At 31.2% G+C, this 17,479-nt stretch overlaps 3 protein-coding genes across 3 annotated transcripts; all 3 read right to left on the minus strand.

The window, feature by feature from the left end:
- Positions 1-2,530: 2,530 nt before the first annotated feature.
- LOC113859172 lies at positions 2,531-5,623 on the minus strand. The gene has a single exon (XM_027491988.1). The coding sequence runs from the start codon at positions 4,787-4,789 to the stop codon at positions 3,863-3,865; it is 927 nt and encodes a 308-aa protein (XP_027347789.1). The 5' UTR covers positions 4,790-5,623; the 3' UTR covers positions 2,531-3,862.
- A 3,578-nt stretch (positions 5,624-9,201) lies between these two features.
- LOC113859173 lies at positions 9,202-10,074 on the minus strand. The gene has a single exon (XM_027491989.1). The coding sequence runs from the start codon at positions 10,072-10,074 to the stop codon at positions 9,202-9,204; it is 873 nt and encodes a 290-aa protein (XP_027347790.1).
- A 3,703-nt stretch (positions 10,075-13,777) lies between these two features.
- LOC113860164 lies at positions 13,778-14,692 on the minus strand. Its single transcript, XM_027492831.1, has one exon. The coding sequence runs from the start codon at positions 14,690-14,692 to the stop codon at positions 13,778-13,780; it is 915 nt and encodes a 304-aa protein (XP_027348632.1).
- Between the last annotated feature and the right edge of the window lie 2,787 nt (positions 14,693-17,479).

A 17,479-nucleotide genomic window follows, 5' to 3' on the forward strand; every position in this document is an offset into this window, starting at 1 on the left:
ACATTGGTCTTGGCCAGTGTTGAATGACATGAACCTTACCTGGTTCTGGCTGCACCCCTTTAAAAGAGATCAAATGGCCCAAGTAATCTATTTTTGTTTTGCCAAAGCTGCATTTTTTGTAGTTGAGAACCAAGCTGTGTTCTTGTAAGATTTGGAGGGCAAGGTGCAAACATTGAATATGATCTGACCAAGTCTTTGTGTAGACTAAAATATCATCAGAAAACACCAAAATGAACTTCCTGAGATGCCTTTGAAGATATTGTTCATCAAATTTTGAAATGTGGTTGGTGCATTGCTCAAACCAAAAGGTAAGACCACCCATTCATATTGTCCATTGTGAGTTCTGAAAGTTGTTTTATGAATATATGTCTCTGCCATTCTTACTTGGTTATAGCCACTTCATAGATCTAACTTGGAGAAATAGCTTGCACCATTTAATTCATCCAATAGATCTTCCATTAAAGGTATAGGGAGCCTATTTTTTATTGTCAAAGCATTTAGTTTTCTGAAATCAATGCAACATCTCCAGGAACCATCTTTTTTCTTGACCAACACTAACAAAGATGCATAACAGTTTCCACTTTCTCTAATAAAAATAGTTGTAAGCAGGGCCTTAACCTGTCTTTCGATTTCTTCTTTTTGGGCATGTGGATATCTGTATGGTTTTAAACAGAATGATTTATCACTAACCAAAGAAATCTAATGATCATATTGCCTTTTTGGGGGTAGAGTTGTAGGGTCCTTGAATAATTGTTGATAGTTCTCTAATAGTTGAGTCAATTCAGATTGTTGGCTATGAGGCAATTGGTGAAAAGTTTTATCTGCAAAATCATTGTAGCAGACTGGTCCATGAAGTGCCAGCAACACAGCTCGACATTGAGCTGGTTTAAGTTTACCTGTCAGTTCACCAATATCATTTGAAGGATGTTCACCTTGTAGGAAAACTAGTTTTCCTTCGTGTTCAGATTTCATTGTCAATTGGCCACAGTTCCAGCTGATCTGTCCTAGTGTCTTAAACCATTGCATTCCAAGGATTACACCAAAAGTGCTGCTAGGTAACACTAAAAGGTCAGCTTGAAAAATATGATCATTAAATTTCCATTTGACCTGAGTACAACTTCTAGTGATGACTAACTCTGTATATGATGAGACCATCACAGGAAAGTTTCTTATGTTTTGAGATTTTAGCCCAAGTGTTTTCACCCAATTGGCACTTACAAAATTGTGTGTACTTCCTGTGTCCATTAACGATGACACATCTTGTTTCTTAATCAAGCCTTGTAAGGCATTAAGGATATATGAATGTCTACATCCCTAAGTAAATTTAAAATGTGGTAAACTAATTCAGTTTCCTGCTCTCCATCTGATTCTTATGTGAGTTCAACAACCATTTGCTTTTGTGCACTAAAAATGGCATTTAACCTATCGCACACCTTACACCTTTGTTTATGATCTCTATTCCATTTATCACCACAAAATCAACATAAACTCTTTGCAATCTTTTCACTAATTTGTTTTCAAGAGATAGAGTTTGCAGTTGATACCTTTGATTCTATCATTGGTGTTGAGGTTGTAGAATGTTAAGTTTGATTCTGATGCAAAGTGGTAATTGGATAGTGTCTATTGTTGGGAGAGGTAGATGACCACGATGTTGTATATTTCACCTGTGATTCTGAACTAATTGATTTCTCTAGTGAAAATTTCTTTACCATTTCTTGAAGCACCTCATCTTGTAATCGTGCAATTCGAATTGCCTCTTAAACGGATGTTGGTCTATGAACTCTTACTGATTTTTCTAACTCGATGGTTAATCCGAAAAGAAAGAAACTCATTGCCAATTCTTCAGTGATAGCCATCCTAGTTAGCAACGTGTCGTACTTTTCAAGATAGTCAAGTAAGGCCCATCTTATTTCAATCTTGCAAGTTTAGGGACTAGATCATCAAATTCACCTGTATCAAATCTGCTCCCTGCATCATCCTGAAAGATTTGTTGCCAAGTTTTCCCTTTATTATTGATGCTTTGCATGTAATGCCTTTGTCAAGTAAAAGCCTTGCCATCCATAGATAACAACAATAAACAGCTTCATTGTTCATCAAGGGTTCCCTCCAGTTCAAAGAACTGTTATACCTTCACTTTTCAATCATGAAAGTTGGAGTCATCGAAGGAAGGAAATGGATTTGCGCTTGTTCAACCATCGAAAGAACCATTTCTGAAGATTCAACATGAGATTCTTCTTTTTGTATGACTTTCTTGGTCGTATGTAAAGCTGCTATCGTCGCCGTGAGCCCTTCAATAGATTTCTACACCGTATCCGGTGATTGCTACACCAATTCTTGATGATCAAAGAGGTTCTTCTCATAAAAATTCATGCGAGTCTCAAACTCCTTTGTGGTCACCATCGTCCCCTAGCAGTTCTAATACCAAATTATAACAATTAAGAGTAGATTATTCAATGGTTATTTTACTCACCCTTAGCTTTCAAGAGCAACAGAGAAAATAACTTGGATTTTTTTTTTTTTTTCAGATCCCCAAATTTATACAAGTGTTTATTTATAACCCTTGATTCTAATACAACTGTGTTTGCCCCCTCCCCCTCCCAAATAACCACTAACTTCTATTTTTAGAAGCCTGTCCAACAATTTTGGCAACTAATACCTAACTATTTTTCTCAAAATAATAAAGAAACTAACAGGACCCTAATTCCACTTATTACAACCAACGGAATAAATTAAAAATTCTATACTCATAAGTGCATCATTCCTCTTGTCACCAACTTCATTACTAATAATTTTGTGTCATGCAGTTCATGCTCGTGCAAGTTGCCACTTGGGAATCAGCGGCAGTGTTTTGCAAATTATCACACCCACCCTAAAATCATTTATGGTTAGGTAACCATTACCAATAATGTTACTTCACCGAACTATAGAGTCATGTCGCACTCATCTAAGTTACCCGCTTAAACCATGCACTATAGATTTTGAGAAATTGCATTTATATAATAAATTTTTACAATTTTTTACAATAAAAAGTAAGAAAAGAAAATACATGAAAAGATATTGTAATAAAAAGATTAAAAAGTAATATAATAAAAAGTATTATAAAGAACTGATATATTTGCACTTAGCAATTTACGTTCTGTGACTGATGAGCACTGGGAAATGATAATGACACCGTTGTTCTGGCTTTTTTTAGGGTGGGTGGGGTCGGTATCCAATGATCGATAAAAACAAGAACAAAATTGGGAGCAAAATAAGACGCCACGGTGGCTCTTTATTTGCAGGAGGACTTTAAATAATAGTCGAATTGTGGCTATTTTAAGAATAAGAATAATATTTTTCTTAACGCATCAATATTTAATAATGTTGAATATTATAATCTTTAATAAGAATTATTATTTATTATTTTTATTTTGTATACTTCGATAAACGTTCACAAAATGTACACAGAATTACAACAATTTAAATATGCTATCTCTACCTTAATTCCCGCCTGCCCCAGTCACGAGCTATATGCCCAGTGACATTCTGAAACATTATTTAAACTATGGATTAAATTATCCAATTCAATCGTCAATGTGTTTAATGTCATTGCTTTGTAGAAATGACAAAATTTGAGGTCACTACTGAAAGAGACTTGAAATTTTCTATTTTCTGAAAATAACAGACGATGAGTATTCTGGTAAAAGGGGGAAAATTTGGAAAGATATAGAAGTTCAATGAAGAACAAACATGTAGGAAATAGGAATTACATATATATAACAACTCTGTTTGTACATTTGGAAAATGTTAGAAACTGTGATATGCACAAGGCCTTATTGCACTTTAGTTCTTAATTATTCAAGTCTATCATATTTTACTTACCTTAAGGAGAAAATATATTCAAAAAAGACACTCTAGTATTAATAAGGCGCCTAAACAAGCATTCCAATCTGTTCTCAATCTCTTCAATGCTTACCAACAAAGTTTCTAACCTTTCATGTGCTGATTGAATCTTCTCAGCTTCAGCATCTTTGCTCATATGGTCCATAATCAAGCTGCTAAGTGCTAAGTCCACCTTTTCCAATTCATTTATATTTTTCTGTTGATTATTGCAAGCAAACACCCCTCTCTGCATCAATCTTGAGACAAATTCCCACTTATTAGGCTTCGATTTCAAGATTGGTGAAGAAAGGAACACAAGAAGTGACTGAAAGATGGAGCTGGCGATCAAACTAGTTTCTCTAAGCACTCTTACCACTGCATAGAGGTGGTCATTAAGATCCAACACTGTAGGGGCCCCAAATGACTCATCTATTTGCTTCAATAAAAGAAGAGATTTTGTGCATTCTTTCCTCATGTTCCTTCTAAGGGTCCAATATGTAGAAAGAAGACTTTCCATGTTTAAGTCTCCAACCTTCCTCCTTCTAAGTGCTGACTGAAGTTCTTCAACACTTCCTTTCATTGACAAAATGGAATCTCTTGTTTTGGCTAATGGGTCCAAAAATCTCACTGGACAATCTAATAGCTCATTGACCCATTTCTCATTCTGGTGCTGGCCTAGGGCTTGTTGGGTCAATGGCAATTTTAGAAGATCTTCTATGCATTTGTACAAATTTGCTAGGCCAGATAGACCAAAGCAAATTGTTTCCACTTTTGATATTAATGATGCCTCCCATGATATAAACTTGCTCAGCTCTTCTTCAATTCTAACAGTGCTTGGATGCGAGCTAGTTGGTAAACTAATGGATCTAACACCATACCTGCTTGAACGTTTTGGGGAAAACGTAGCCAAACTTGCTCTTTTCTTCATAAAGGGTGGCTAATTTGGACATAACCTCGACGAAGTAGTCTCCTACTGTTAATACCTATGCATAGACACCAGTAGATATTCTATAGAAAGCGAGGAGGGAAGTCCACTGGTTTCTTATAGGCCTTGATGACATTTGATAAAAATGAACATGGATTAAGTTTGTTGTGTTTTTGTTTGACGTAGCTATGTTGTCACATCCTGATCAGAAAGTATGTTGAATTTAAATTTAACTAAAATTAATTTTAATAATCAATTTGCAACCGTTTAACGTAAGTAGGACGTGTCATCGTCAGTCATAATAATAATTTTTTTATTAAAATGCATGCTTCTAAATACAGAATATAAAAATAATATTTGAATAATTTTGTTAATATCAATTGTGAAAGTTAATTTTAAGCATTTTAAAAACAATAAGAGAATTTAAAATGAATTTTTCGATTATTTAACCGTAAGTCAACGGGCAAGCAAGTAAACGACCCATAGTTTAAATGAAACACCTTTATGTACGTGTAACACCTTTTTGATGAAATATTATTCGTGTTACATACGGGAAAGGTGTGGATCTCATAATTTCGCTGTCCTCTAGAAAGAAGAGATTAAAAGGACCAATCCCTGTGCTTTTGCCTCTATCTTTCAATGAATCTGAGCTAAAGCCACCGCTAAAGTTACGGTACCTCTGCTATTTTGTACATGAAGGTCGGTTACAATCAAAGCTTTTCTTTTTTAATTTCATATATAGACGATAGTAGGAGAATGAGTGAAGATAAAAACGAAAGAAAGATGATTTCTGCCGCACGAACAGCACGTTGTTTACGATGTTGCCTGTAGGCATTATGAATTCGGTGGTTACTTTAAGATTTTTCTATATTATTCTTTGTATCAACATAATTGTTATTATACAAGGATGAGGATTTTAGTCTCTTTCAAATATCCTACAGAATAGATCTTGTGTGAATGAATTCCTAATCAAAGATCTCTTGTATAAGGAAGAAGTTCGTAGTCTAGCAATAGTCTTGTTGGCCTTTCATGAATATAAGTGATTAGTGATGGGATATGTTGATAATCGATGATAAAGCTTTTTTTTTTTTTTTTTCTCTTTGTCCAATGTGAGACGACGCCCTTGAGGAAACAAATGAATGGCATCACTGCTAAAACAAACAAGAAACGAGACGAGTAGGGCCGTCAATCATGATAATCACCTCTCCAGGCGCTGGCCCACATCAATGCGAGAAAGACGATACCGTTTCAACTACCCGCTTTGTCATCAATGACTTATTTTGTTAATAATTTTTGAAAATAATAATAAAGAACAAAACAATAGGACCTCCACGCATATAAAGTCAGTATGAGGTTAGGCGGTGGATTCGGATCACTCCAATTTTTGTGTAAGCATAATCTTCAGTTCAGATATACACTTAAAACCAAAATGAATCAATATTCCCTCGAGGGAGAAATTTTATCTTATGTAAAACTTAAAATACCACATACCATAACTTTTGATCGCTTAAATGGCAAAAAATTTATTTAAGCAAGAAAAAATTTATTTTTAAAATATTTAATAAAATTTAAGCAAAAAAGAGAGTTATAAGTAAACTTTTGTGTAAACAATTTTTCACTTAAACAAAATTTATAAGGGCTACAGCATTTAAAAATAAAAGTGAAGAAGAAAAAAATTTACAAATATTTATATTTCACTAAGCCTTCTATTAAAACTTATTTCTCTAATCTCTATCATAACTATAAATCCATGATCACAAAATCAAATTTAATCTTTAAGTACTTTTTTTTTCTATTATGATTTTATCCCTTTGATGTTCCAAGTTATGCAAAACATGAATGATTATTGAAATTATTTAAGCAATTAATGTTAGTTTAGGAATTTATAATATGTAATATTTATATTTGTTGACTTAGTGTAATAGAATAAGCAGGATAGAAATAGGTTATTTAGATTGTATGCCCATTGCTGTGTGTCCTATATGGTGTCTTTTCACTGTTAATTTTGTTTCAGCACATTAAGTTCGTTTAAAGAAAGATGACGACAGAAGATCATTGTTTGATGGGTCCTATTTCATTTAAGCAGGTAACTTTGTCTTAAAAAAAAAATCATTTAAGTAAATTTATTATAAATACTAAATATTTATTTTAATATTTTAAATTCTTTTAAAATGACACCAAAGAAGTTTATTCCATAAAAAAAAAAGGCAAGAATTTGAAGTTGGCTAAAGTTTCCAACAACGTGAGGAAGTTATTAATGACTAATAACATCCAACACTAATACCAACATCTAACACAACCCTGGTACTTTCATAGGATAGGTTTAGGTTCAAAATCCAGGCAAAATATTAGATATTTATTGATTTGTAGCAAAGAAAATTGTTACTTAAACAAAAGATGATCTTAGAGGAAGAAGAGTATGAAGAGTTTACGTAAGAAATAATTAGAAAGAAATGGTAGTACATGAAAAAATTCAACCAAATTCATGAAGACATTATCAAAGAAATTTACCCAAGCGCATGACTGTTGATGCAAGAGAAGATAAAGAAAAAGTCATGAGTTTGAAGACACATATTAACTTATTGTAAGAAGGCTATTTTTACCATGTTAGGTCACCCTATGACTTTAGTAAAAGGAGAGTTTTGCTAAAACCAACAACAAAAAAAACGATTTATAAAATTTCTAGATGTAGTCATAATTGAGACTTTATAAGGTTCAAATGTCACTGTGAAGTGAATGAAGTTCAAGAGTTTGAACACTTAGGTCCAAATCTAGAAATCCTTTCTCTTTGCCATCATAAATCCTCCCACTTATATCTTCTACGTCTATATGCCTCAAGCATATTTTATTTACAACATAATGGAGAAATTAATTATGAATATAACTACAATCATTTTAAAGAAGATTTACTAATTTATCATCTTCATCTCTTTCACTTCTTTAGCAGCAACTATTCTTGACTATTCGAAATTAACCATTAAATTGAAAAAATTCATCAATACTCACTTTATCAAATATTCTTTATCTCTGTACTTTTACTCCAAAGTCTTAATAAATTGAAATATATAAATTGTTTTAAACTTTTTTTTCTTAGAATACACCAATTCAAATGTTTAATTTCTGTCAAAATATTAAAAAATAGAAACTTTTATTTTTATAAGCTCTAATCTCATATCTTATTTTTTAATAAAATTTTATCAAAATATTTCTATTTTTTCACTTTTAAGTATTTAATTTTTTTTATACAAAAAGGTTATCAGAAACTCCTCAAAATTTTGTAGAGAAAATAACCAAATTTAAAAAATTTTAAAAGACTTAACTAAAAAAAAAAATTCAAATTGCTTGTATATTAAATTAAAAGAACTAAAAATACAATGACGAAAAAAATTCCTACATACTCGACGATATCTCCGTTCTGAATTATTATTGTATAACGAAAAGAAAAGAAAATATTTAAGATAGAAATGTTCATTCAATTCAATACAATTACAAAAAATAATGAATTAAAACCTATTTTTCTATTAAATTGAATTGTATTTAGATTTTATTTTAAAAATCAATCCAATCTAATCCAAACTAAATATATTTATAAAATTAAAATATCACTCATACTTATAATATTATGTATTAATAAAATTATAATTCTTAACTATATTTTAATATCTTATTTTTAGAATTTATTTTATTATTTTTATGATTACATGCTTAAGTAATATTTTTAAAATAGTTTAAAATTATTCTTATATATCATATTTTTATGTAAATTTGGTTTTAAAAAAATTAACTTTATTTAAAAATAATGTAAAATAAATGAGAAAATAATGTATTTATTATATTTTAATTAAATTAAGAAAAAATCTAGTTAAAACGATTTTCACTGGAATGGAACTGAACACCCCTGAAGCCGAATTTACCATAATCTATGAAATGAGATCAATGACTATGAAGTCTCAAGTTTGAACTAATTGAAACCGTAACTGTAGAGTGATTAATCTATTTTTCTATTATGTGAGACCAAAAAAATCGATTTCGGTTTTAACTCGTAGACATTTTCAAATATTTGCTTAGTTATGAACACATTTTGAAATATTTCTATTATGTCAGGTAGTCCTAAATCTAAAGTTACTTGCTCCAATTTCTCATTAGATATTATTCCCCAAACATTATATTAGCAATTTATTTCTATAGGCAGAGAATATGTCAAATGTAAACAGAAGCTGTTTTGACTGAGAAAATATGATTAACAACACAAGACACAAAAATATAGGGAATAAACATTTTTTTTTACGTTTCGAGTATTACTTTTGAGTTCTATACATGTACAAGTCATTAAGGTAAAAGTTTTAATTCCTCAGCAGATCCCTAAAACTTGGATGCATTGCAGGATTTGGAGAATAATTGCTATGAAAAATACTCTATTGGGAGATTATGTTCAAAAGGGAGGCTCTAGTTTTAATCAAGCGCCTAAATACACTCTCCAAGCCATTCTCAGCATTTTCAATGGCATTTTCCAAAGCCTCTAGTCTTTCGTGAGCTACCTGCATCTTTTCATCATTAGTGCCTTCATTTAGAAGGGTGTTTAAAGCTTCTTCCACACACTGCAACTCATTGACATTCTCTGAGGTATCTTCACATGGTTTTACCCCTTTGTGCATCAATTTTGCCACCGCCAACCATTTGGTTGCCTTTGAATTTGATGAAGACACGGTCAAGAATGACAAAACAAATTGGAAGATTGACAAGTTCGTTAGAATCACTTCCCTGAGCACTTTAATCACAGCAGCAAGGTGGTAATCAAGATCTAAGAGTGGGGACACCCCAAATTTGTTATCCATATGCTTCAAAGATGTGATCAACTTATTTGCGTTTTTCTTCATCTTCTTTGTGAAGAATTTGTATTCAGCCACACTTGTTTCAACACTTGAATCTCCTTTTCTTCTTCGAAGAGCAGAGTGAAGGGCTTGAACATTTTCCTTAATTTGCAACATGGTGTCCCTTATAATGCCACATATATCCAAAATTCTCACTGAACCATCCAACACCTCTTCCACGTACTTGTCACCTTTATAGTGGGAAATCACTTTTTGGGTTGATGCCATGTTGAGAAGATCATCCAAGGAAATATACAAATCTTCAAGTAAGGATAGGCCAGTGTCAATGGACTCAGAAGTGGATGTTGATGTTCCTTCCCATGTCTTGAGCTTGCTCAACTCCTCTTCTACTCTAATGGTGCTAGGATGAGATCTAGAAGGCAAACTAATTGAGCGAACTTGGTACTTGTGTGCCATGATTGCTCTTTTATTGTATATTTCTCTTCAATAGAACCTCAATTTGGGATGCTCTAACCAAGTTCATGCCTCTCACTTTATATAGGGGCTATCCCCAATTATTCCTAGAGCTATAGGGAAAAAATAAAATAAAATTAAAAGGGTAGCACAAATGAGCTTACTTGATTAACGTGTGGGGCATGTGGTACATGCATGGGTTTCCTTGGATTTCGGTTAACTTGTCACATCTCTGCCTGACATTGTGCTCTATTATATGCATAATGATGTGATATTCTAATTAGTAAAATGGGTTTGAGCCTTTGAGGAGCATACCTGGCTTGTTCTCCGCGTGTAGGTAAACAAAAATCCTCGTTAGTCATCACCTAGTTTGCCTCCTCTCATGCCACATTACCCTCTTAATATCAAATATAAAATTGGATCCACTGCTTGGGTTGTCTCGATATGAAGGAGCTTGAACTGCAAAGAAAAAGGATTAAAGGTTTGAGATCCGCAATAATTTGAGTTTTAGATAATTCTTTTTAAATTCCAAGAACAATGGGTTTATGAGTATTTAGCGTTTTAATATATTGTGTGCACGAGTGGCATGTACTCCTTGTATGTATAGGTCTACTTTGTCTTTAACCATGCTTGCTTAATTGCAATTAGATACACAAAGAATCTTCATATTTTATAATCCCCGATTTTCTTGAGCAACCTCGACGTACGTGAAGGAGGACGCGTATCCTGCTGGTAAGATTGACACGTACGCGTTCATATATAATTGCTGGCTATATCTCTTAAACAAAGATATATTGGTCAGTCTAGAACAAATTATTAAGTAGCTCCAGAACTTAATGTTTAATAATCTCCGTCAATTACTGTGTAAAAATTATTATATATATATATATATATATATATTAATTAATTTTATTTAAATAATAAATAATTTATTATAATGGACTAAAATTATAAATAAATTATAGATATACAGTGGTCCAACGTCATCTAATAATTTTCTCCTCATTAGGTCTTGGCATGTGGCTGTGCTGCTGCTTATTCATAGAACCTGACCGTATTCATGTGGCTTGTTCTCCCAAGTTTGATGTAATGTACCGGTTATTTGGGTCCAATCAATGTGACCAAATCGATAATTTAAATTAAATTAATTAAATTAATTTTGATTAATTGAATAAGTTATTCATTATGCCTCTAAGAATAGATCCAACCAATTATTGTTGTACTGAATTTTACCTTTATGAAGTTTTCAAGTTGATACTCAAACCTTCATGAAATTTTAGCTTGGTTATTTTATTTTTATTTTTATTTTATTGGTCTATTCTTTTAATAAGTTGCCATACTTTATTTATATTTATAATTTTTCTGTCTATTGTGATTAACTTTTTTATTATAATTAATAAGACAATTAAAATTAAACAAAAATATAAAAGCTAAAATAAAACAAAATAATGTTTGATTTCCTTTTTAAAAAATAGTTGAAAAAAGAATCAAACATGCTCTTAATTTGATCAATGTTTTGTTTGTGGTCAGAACACTCTTTCATTCGTTTTTCTTTTTCTTTTTTTTTTCTCAAAAAACAATCTTTCGTTTTAGCTGTACTTCATATGCCATTGTTTTTGTCAACACTATATTTCATATACAAAATAATTAAATGGGCATGCACACTTGGATCACTTTGCAAATACTTATGGTACCCATCTTACGAGGAGAAGGCCCAATGAATTTCCATTGATCTCAGAATAGAATGTTTTTATCGTATTGTAATGAGTTAAAGTGTTGACCAGACTAAAACACAAAGAAAAATGATCTAAAGCTTTATTGGGAATTATGGATATAACTACCATTCCACAGACTTCATATTAATGAGTTAGGCCCAAAAGAAAAGACTATCTTAATTTCAATTGACTTTGATATATTGAAATAAAAAAACAAAGAATTGAATTTTATATCAAACAAAATACTTTTTCTCGTGAAGCCCGTATGTTTAATTGGACCATATGTTTAAGATTAATTTATGAAAATGACCAAAAACAAAAAAAAAAATTAATTTATGAAAATATTACCTTTTTTTTTAAAAAAAAAACTTGAAGTTCTTTTATTCATTTGGTTAAGATTATAAAAAAAAATCAGAAATTAAAAATAATTTAGTCTATCTTTTTTTCAAAAAAAAGTATTTGAGTAGTTTGTAGAAAAAACTAAAGTATAAAATATCTATTAAAATAAATAATACTTTTATAATTATAACCAAATAAGGAGTAGCTTTCAATTTTTGGTCTAGATTTATTTTTTTCTGTATTTGCTCCAAGGTGCGTTGTTTGTTTGGGCCTTAGCCCTTTTCTACCTTAATAATGATTAAAAAAAAAAAAACACCAACTATAGATATAAATATCTGTCACAAACTTATACGTTTAAATTAGATAGATTTCTTAATAAATATTTATAAAATAATTAAATAAATTTATATTTTTAGAACTTAAAATTAACTTATATTTATAATTTTTTTAGAAACTCTTACTTAATTTTTATAAAATTTGAGATATATAATTTAATTTAAATTTTTTTTAAAAATTACTTTACTTCTCTATTTTTCTTTTTATAAATATTTATTAAAAACTTTATTCAAATAGCTTTGTAGAACGGCCAGCAGGATAGTACATGTTGAAGCAGGTTTTGAAATGTGCTATCCCAATACCGTATTTCCCCCTAAGTGTTTATTGTTAAGCTTTTATTATATAAAAATGTATATACTATAAATTTAATAATGAAATTTATTAAAATAAACTCTAAAAAATTATAAATTATATTTTTAAACTCAATGTGATACCTTAAATCATTCTTTGGCTAAAAACAAAAACAAAAACAAACAAAACATCATTTGTTTGTATTACTAAATAAACCTCTCTTTTACTTATCGAAAGAAATTCAAATGAAAATATCTCTTTTACTATAATATCATACTATAAAAAATTTAAAATATAATTTTTAATAATTAAAAAAATAATTTATTAATGATTACTATTTTATTCACTTTCTCACACTATTTTCTTTCTTTGATTATAATATGTATTACTCAATTATCATACATATAAATATAATTATTACTATAAATTATACTATAATTATAAATTAACATTCAAATAATAAAATATAGCTATAAAATATTTACTTATGACATTACATATAATTTTATTTTCTAATTTAAAATTCTAAAATTGATTCATAATTTTAATCACAATTTTATCTTCATGCCCACACTTCTCTCTCTTCAACTACTGTATATATACATGTTTGTGTAATTTAAACAAAAGATAAATTAATAAATAATATTATAAAATTAAGTATATATTTGAAATATTATAATTTACGACAAAAAAAAGAGACATTTATTGTGAAATTTCAATTAAAATTCATGATATGTTTAAAGTTATAGATTGTTACAGTCTGCCAAATGTTCATTACTAGCTTGAGTGAATGGCTTTCTATTTTGAACGTTCAAAAGATATTAATAATGCAAAAAGCAAAAAAAGAAAAAGGAGCTAGAATATGGAAAATTTGATAAGGCACAGTGTAATTCTGAATCAAGTTGATACTTTCATTCAAACACATGTATTGATTTGTGGAGAGCAAATCCTTTAAAATGCGGACTACATGACCACTCTCATTCACATTTACAATTGATTGATTTAAGCTTCACTCATTATTGTGCTTAATGAGCAAGCATATTAAGAAATGACACTCTATTTTGGAGTAAACGTCTGAAAATGCAATCTAATCCACCCTCAAGACCATCAATACTAACATTCAGTGTCTCTAACACTTTCAGTGCACTTTGAACTTCAACCTTGTAATCACTGTGTTTTCCTCTTCCAATGTGGGAGCACACAGCACTGAGGTCTACAACATTAGTGTTCTCCTGTTCTTTCTCAGAAGAAAACAACCTCATTGGCTTCAGCTTTGAGATCATGGAGGACCCCTTTGTTCTGAGTCCTGGCATTGACAGGAATAGAAAAAGGGAACGAAATATAGAGATTGTGATTGTGCTTGCATCTCTTAGAACCCTGGCCAAGAATACTATATGTTGATCTTCACCCATTACAGAAAAACAAATAACTTTGCTATCCATTCTCTTCAATGCACTTAGTTGCTTGGCAATTTCCTTCTTGGCCTTCTTCCTGAAGTTATCATATTCACAAATGCTTCTTTCAATGCTTGAATCCCCTCTTCTTCTACGTATAGCTGATTGAAGAGTTTGCACATGTTCTTTTAGAGCCAATGATAAATCCCTTGCTACTCCACATGCATCTAGAAGTGTGACTGAGCCACATAATGCCTCTTCCACCAGTTTCCCATCCTGGTAGCGCAAAAGAGCTTGGTGGGTCTGTCGAGAATGGAAGAGTTCCTGCATGCAGTTGTATAACTCAGCAAGCAAAACCAAATCGCTTTGTATTGTCTCTGCATCCAAACAAATGGTGCTTGCAACAGATTGGGATTGATGGTGATGGTGAGGTTTGAGATGGTTCAATAATGCTTCAACTCTTTGAGAAGAAGGGTGTATTCTAGGGGGCAAACTAATGGACCTTACTGGTTGATGGGTGCTTGGCAATGTAGAAATTGCTTCCATCTTTTCTTTGTTGTTTACCTAGAAATGTGCACCAATCACAAGGATGCTTGATTGGTCAATTAGTATGCTTTCAATCTATTTATAGGAACATGTTAAAGGAGGACCTAAAGTTAGGATCTTAAAGTGTGCAAGCCAACTATTTGGGTAGTAATATGTGCATGCATGTGATGACAATGTGGGTCTCCCTACCTTTCCGATTGCTCTGTTATAGTTTAGGCCAACAATTCTATAACTATAGTGATTTAATTAATCCTGTGGTGCTAAGATAGAGTGCGTTGAGGTTTTAGAAATTTGTGGTGGTACTCAAAGGACACAGGACATTGCTGTTATGTGCTCCCCTGCTTCCCCTTGTCATCAATTCAATAATATCATCTTCTCAACCATAATTCAATAGTATAAATTATCTCTAAATGATCGTGTGCATAATTGAACTTGTTTTATATTTGATTTAATTTTACACCTTATGTCTTTCTTCGAAGTATAAGTAAGGGGTGGATTTAAATAATCCTGGCTAGCGCAAACAGTGCTGTGAGTTATAGCCAAAAGTTTCCTTCAAAGGCCTGGAATCTAGGCTAGCATTAAGATGTTATTGAGGGACACAGAAGCAAGGTTTGTTAAAATTGTTATAATTTATCATTTAAGTGTTGAATAATGGAAACCATGAGGGGTTGTGGTGCCAGTGTATTTCTTACCTTAGGGGACAAGGGGGGCAATCAACAGTGATGTTTCTTCTACCTTGGAAATTGATTTGTTAGCATAATGAAAACATTACAGCATATAAGTACTGGTGCTTCAGATGGGTTGGTGGCTAGTGTTAAGAGTAGAAGAGGGAAGGGTACTTAAGAAGTTGATTAAAGAGTAAAGGGTGCTGTATACGAATCACATGTTAATTGTATGGCTGAAAAGCTGATTCTTCTTGTCTGGTGTGTTTTTTCTGCATGCATTTGCACCTTATACAACATTTCGTTTCAAGAGCAATGTACCTAAGAATTATATTCTCTGATAGACAGTTCAATCAGGAGTTAGGAACTTATGATGGTTAAACTCTAACACCTTGTCCTTCATATGTTAAAATAAAATATTTAGCTGCATCTGTTATATTTTATTGCCTTGCACTTATTTTAACTACAAAATATTATTTAATATTTCGTATATAATAAGTATTTCTTAGTTTAATTATCTCAAATTTAATTTGATCCATATGTACATATATATGATAAATTTATATTAAAACCATAATTTTAATGTATTAAAAATTATACAATAACATTAAATGTTATAATTATTAATTAATTTTACTATTTGTTATTTTTTTAGTCTCTAGATTAAAAAAATTCTTAAAACAATTGATTGAAAAAATAGACTGTAAAAATAAATCGAGAAAACATGTATGTTTCAAGAACTGAAATAATATATAATATTTTTTCTTTAGTAGTTAAGAGTGCCCTGTATGATTGTCCTTGTATACTAACTTCTTAAAAAATATGCCAAGACAAAGGTGATTTGGTAGCCTATGACAAGATGTCATGTCTAAAATCAAAACTTCACTAGCCATGACGCCACCATTTTATTGTTATGTGACAGTGGTGATAAACCTGTTGTTTTACTGAAGGAATGGCCTTGTTGAATTTATGAAGGAAACACCATTGTCATTTCCATGTGCTGCAAATTAAGCATCAGATGCTGCCTGCTCCTAATCAATTGAGACAAAAGTTTGGCAGTGAATGGCTATGCAAGTTGGACCTGCAATGCATCCGGAGAGGCTTGCAAGCAAGCATTCCTCCATTTATTGCACTGCCACTGCATGTGCATTTTGGATCTTATGAAGGTTATGTCCATTATACTACCAATGCTAGCAAAAATTTATCAAAATTTGTTTCATTGTGACATAAATTGCAAAACTTATGTTCATCTTTTTCCATTTTTCATCAAAGTTTCAGAAAGGTTGAATTAAGTTAGTCCTAATTAAGCACGGCATAATTATGTTGTGAGGATAGAATTATAGAGAGAATTATAAAATGTTTGACCCTCGGGAATGATGCCATGTGATTTTAATTTAAACATTAAAGCATGTGGTTGCCCAAATATTAGTGGCCTTGTGATAGAGAAAACTGATGTGCCTTATTATATTAATTTAGACACGATTCATGGCTGTATAGGAGAAAAATAAAGAAATAAGAAAGGTAGACATTATTCAAGGCTGCATCATTGTCATTCAACAGAAACTTAGAAAGTCAAGCACATAAGAAAGACAGAAAATGCAGAGTTTTAGCTCATCAATCATTATCAGTTGGAGTAGTAAGAACATGAAGACAATGAATTAAAGCTCTTAACAGAATTTATTCCGATTCCCATACGTCAAGAGTCAAGACTCACTTTTCAACCGGCCATGCATTATTTAATTCAAAGAGCAAGAAAGGGACAACATGTTCTTTCCCTCACCAAGACACCCAATGGACCATTTTCAATGGCGGCACCCTCGGTTTATAATGCTGTAGAAATGCGTGAAGATAAACATTATGCTTGTATATATTATAGATGTAACACAATTTTCTTTTATTTTAATGCATTTTTTCCAAAATAATTGTGAATTTTAATTTTAATCTCTATAATGATTATTTTTCAATTTTTTTTATTAAAATACATATCTTAAAACAATACTTAACGTGTTGAGAATGTTAAATATTATAATCTTTAATAAAAACTTATTATCGACTAATTTTTTATTCTATCCTTTAATACATGTAAGAACATCATGTACTATAAATAAATATACAGCATTAACAT

The sequence above is a fragment of the Abrus precatorius genome, unplaced genomic scaffold (genome assembly GCF_003935025.1).
Source record: "Abrus precatorius isolate BTA unplaced genomic scaffold, Abrus_2018 Scaffold2, whole genome shotgun sequence".
Lineage (NCBI taxonomy): Eukaryota > Viridiplantae > Streptophyta > Magnoliopsida > Fabales > Fabaceae > Abrus > Abrus precatorius.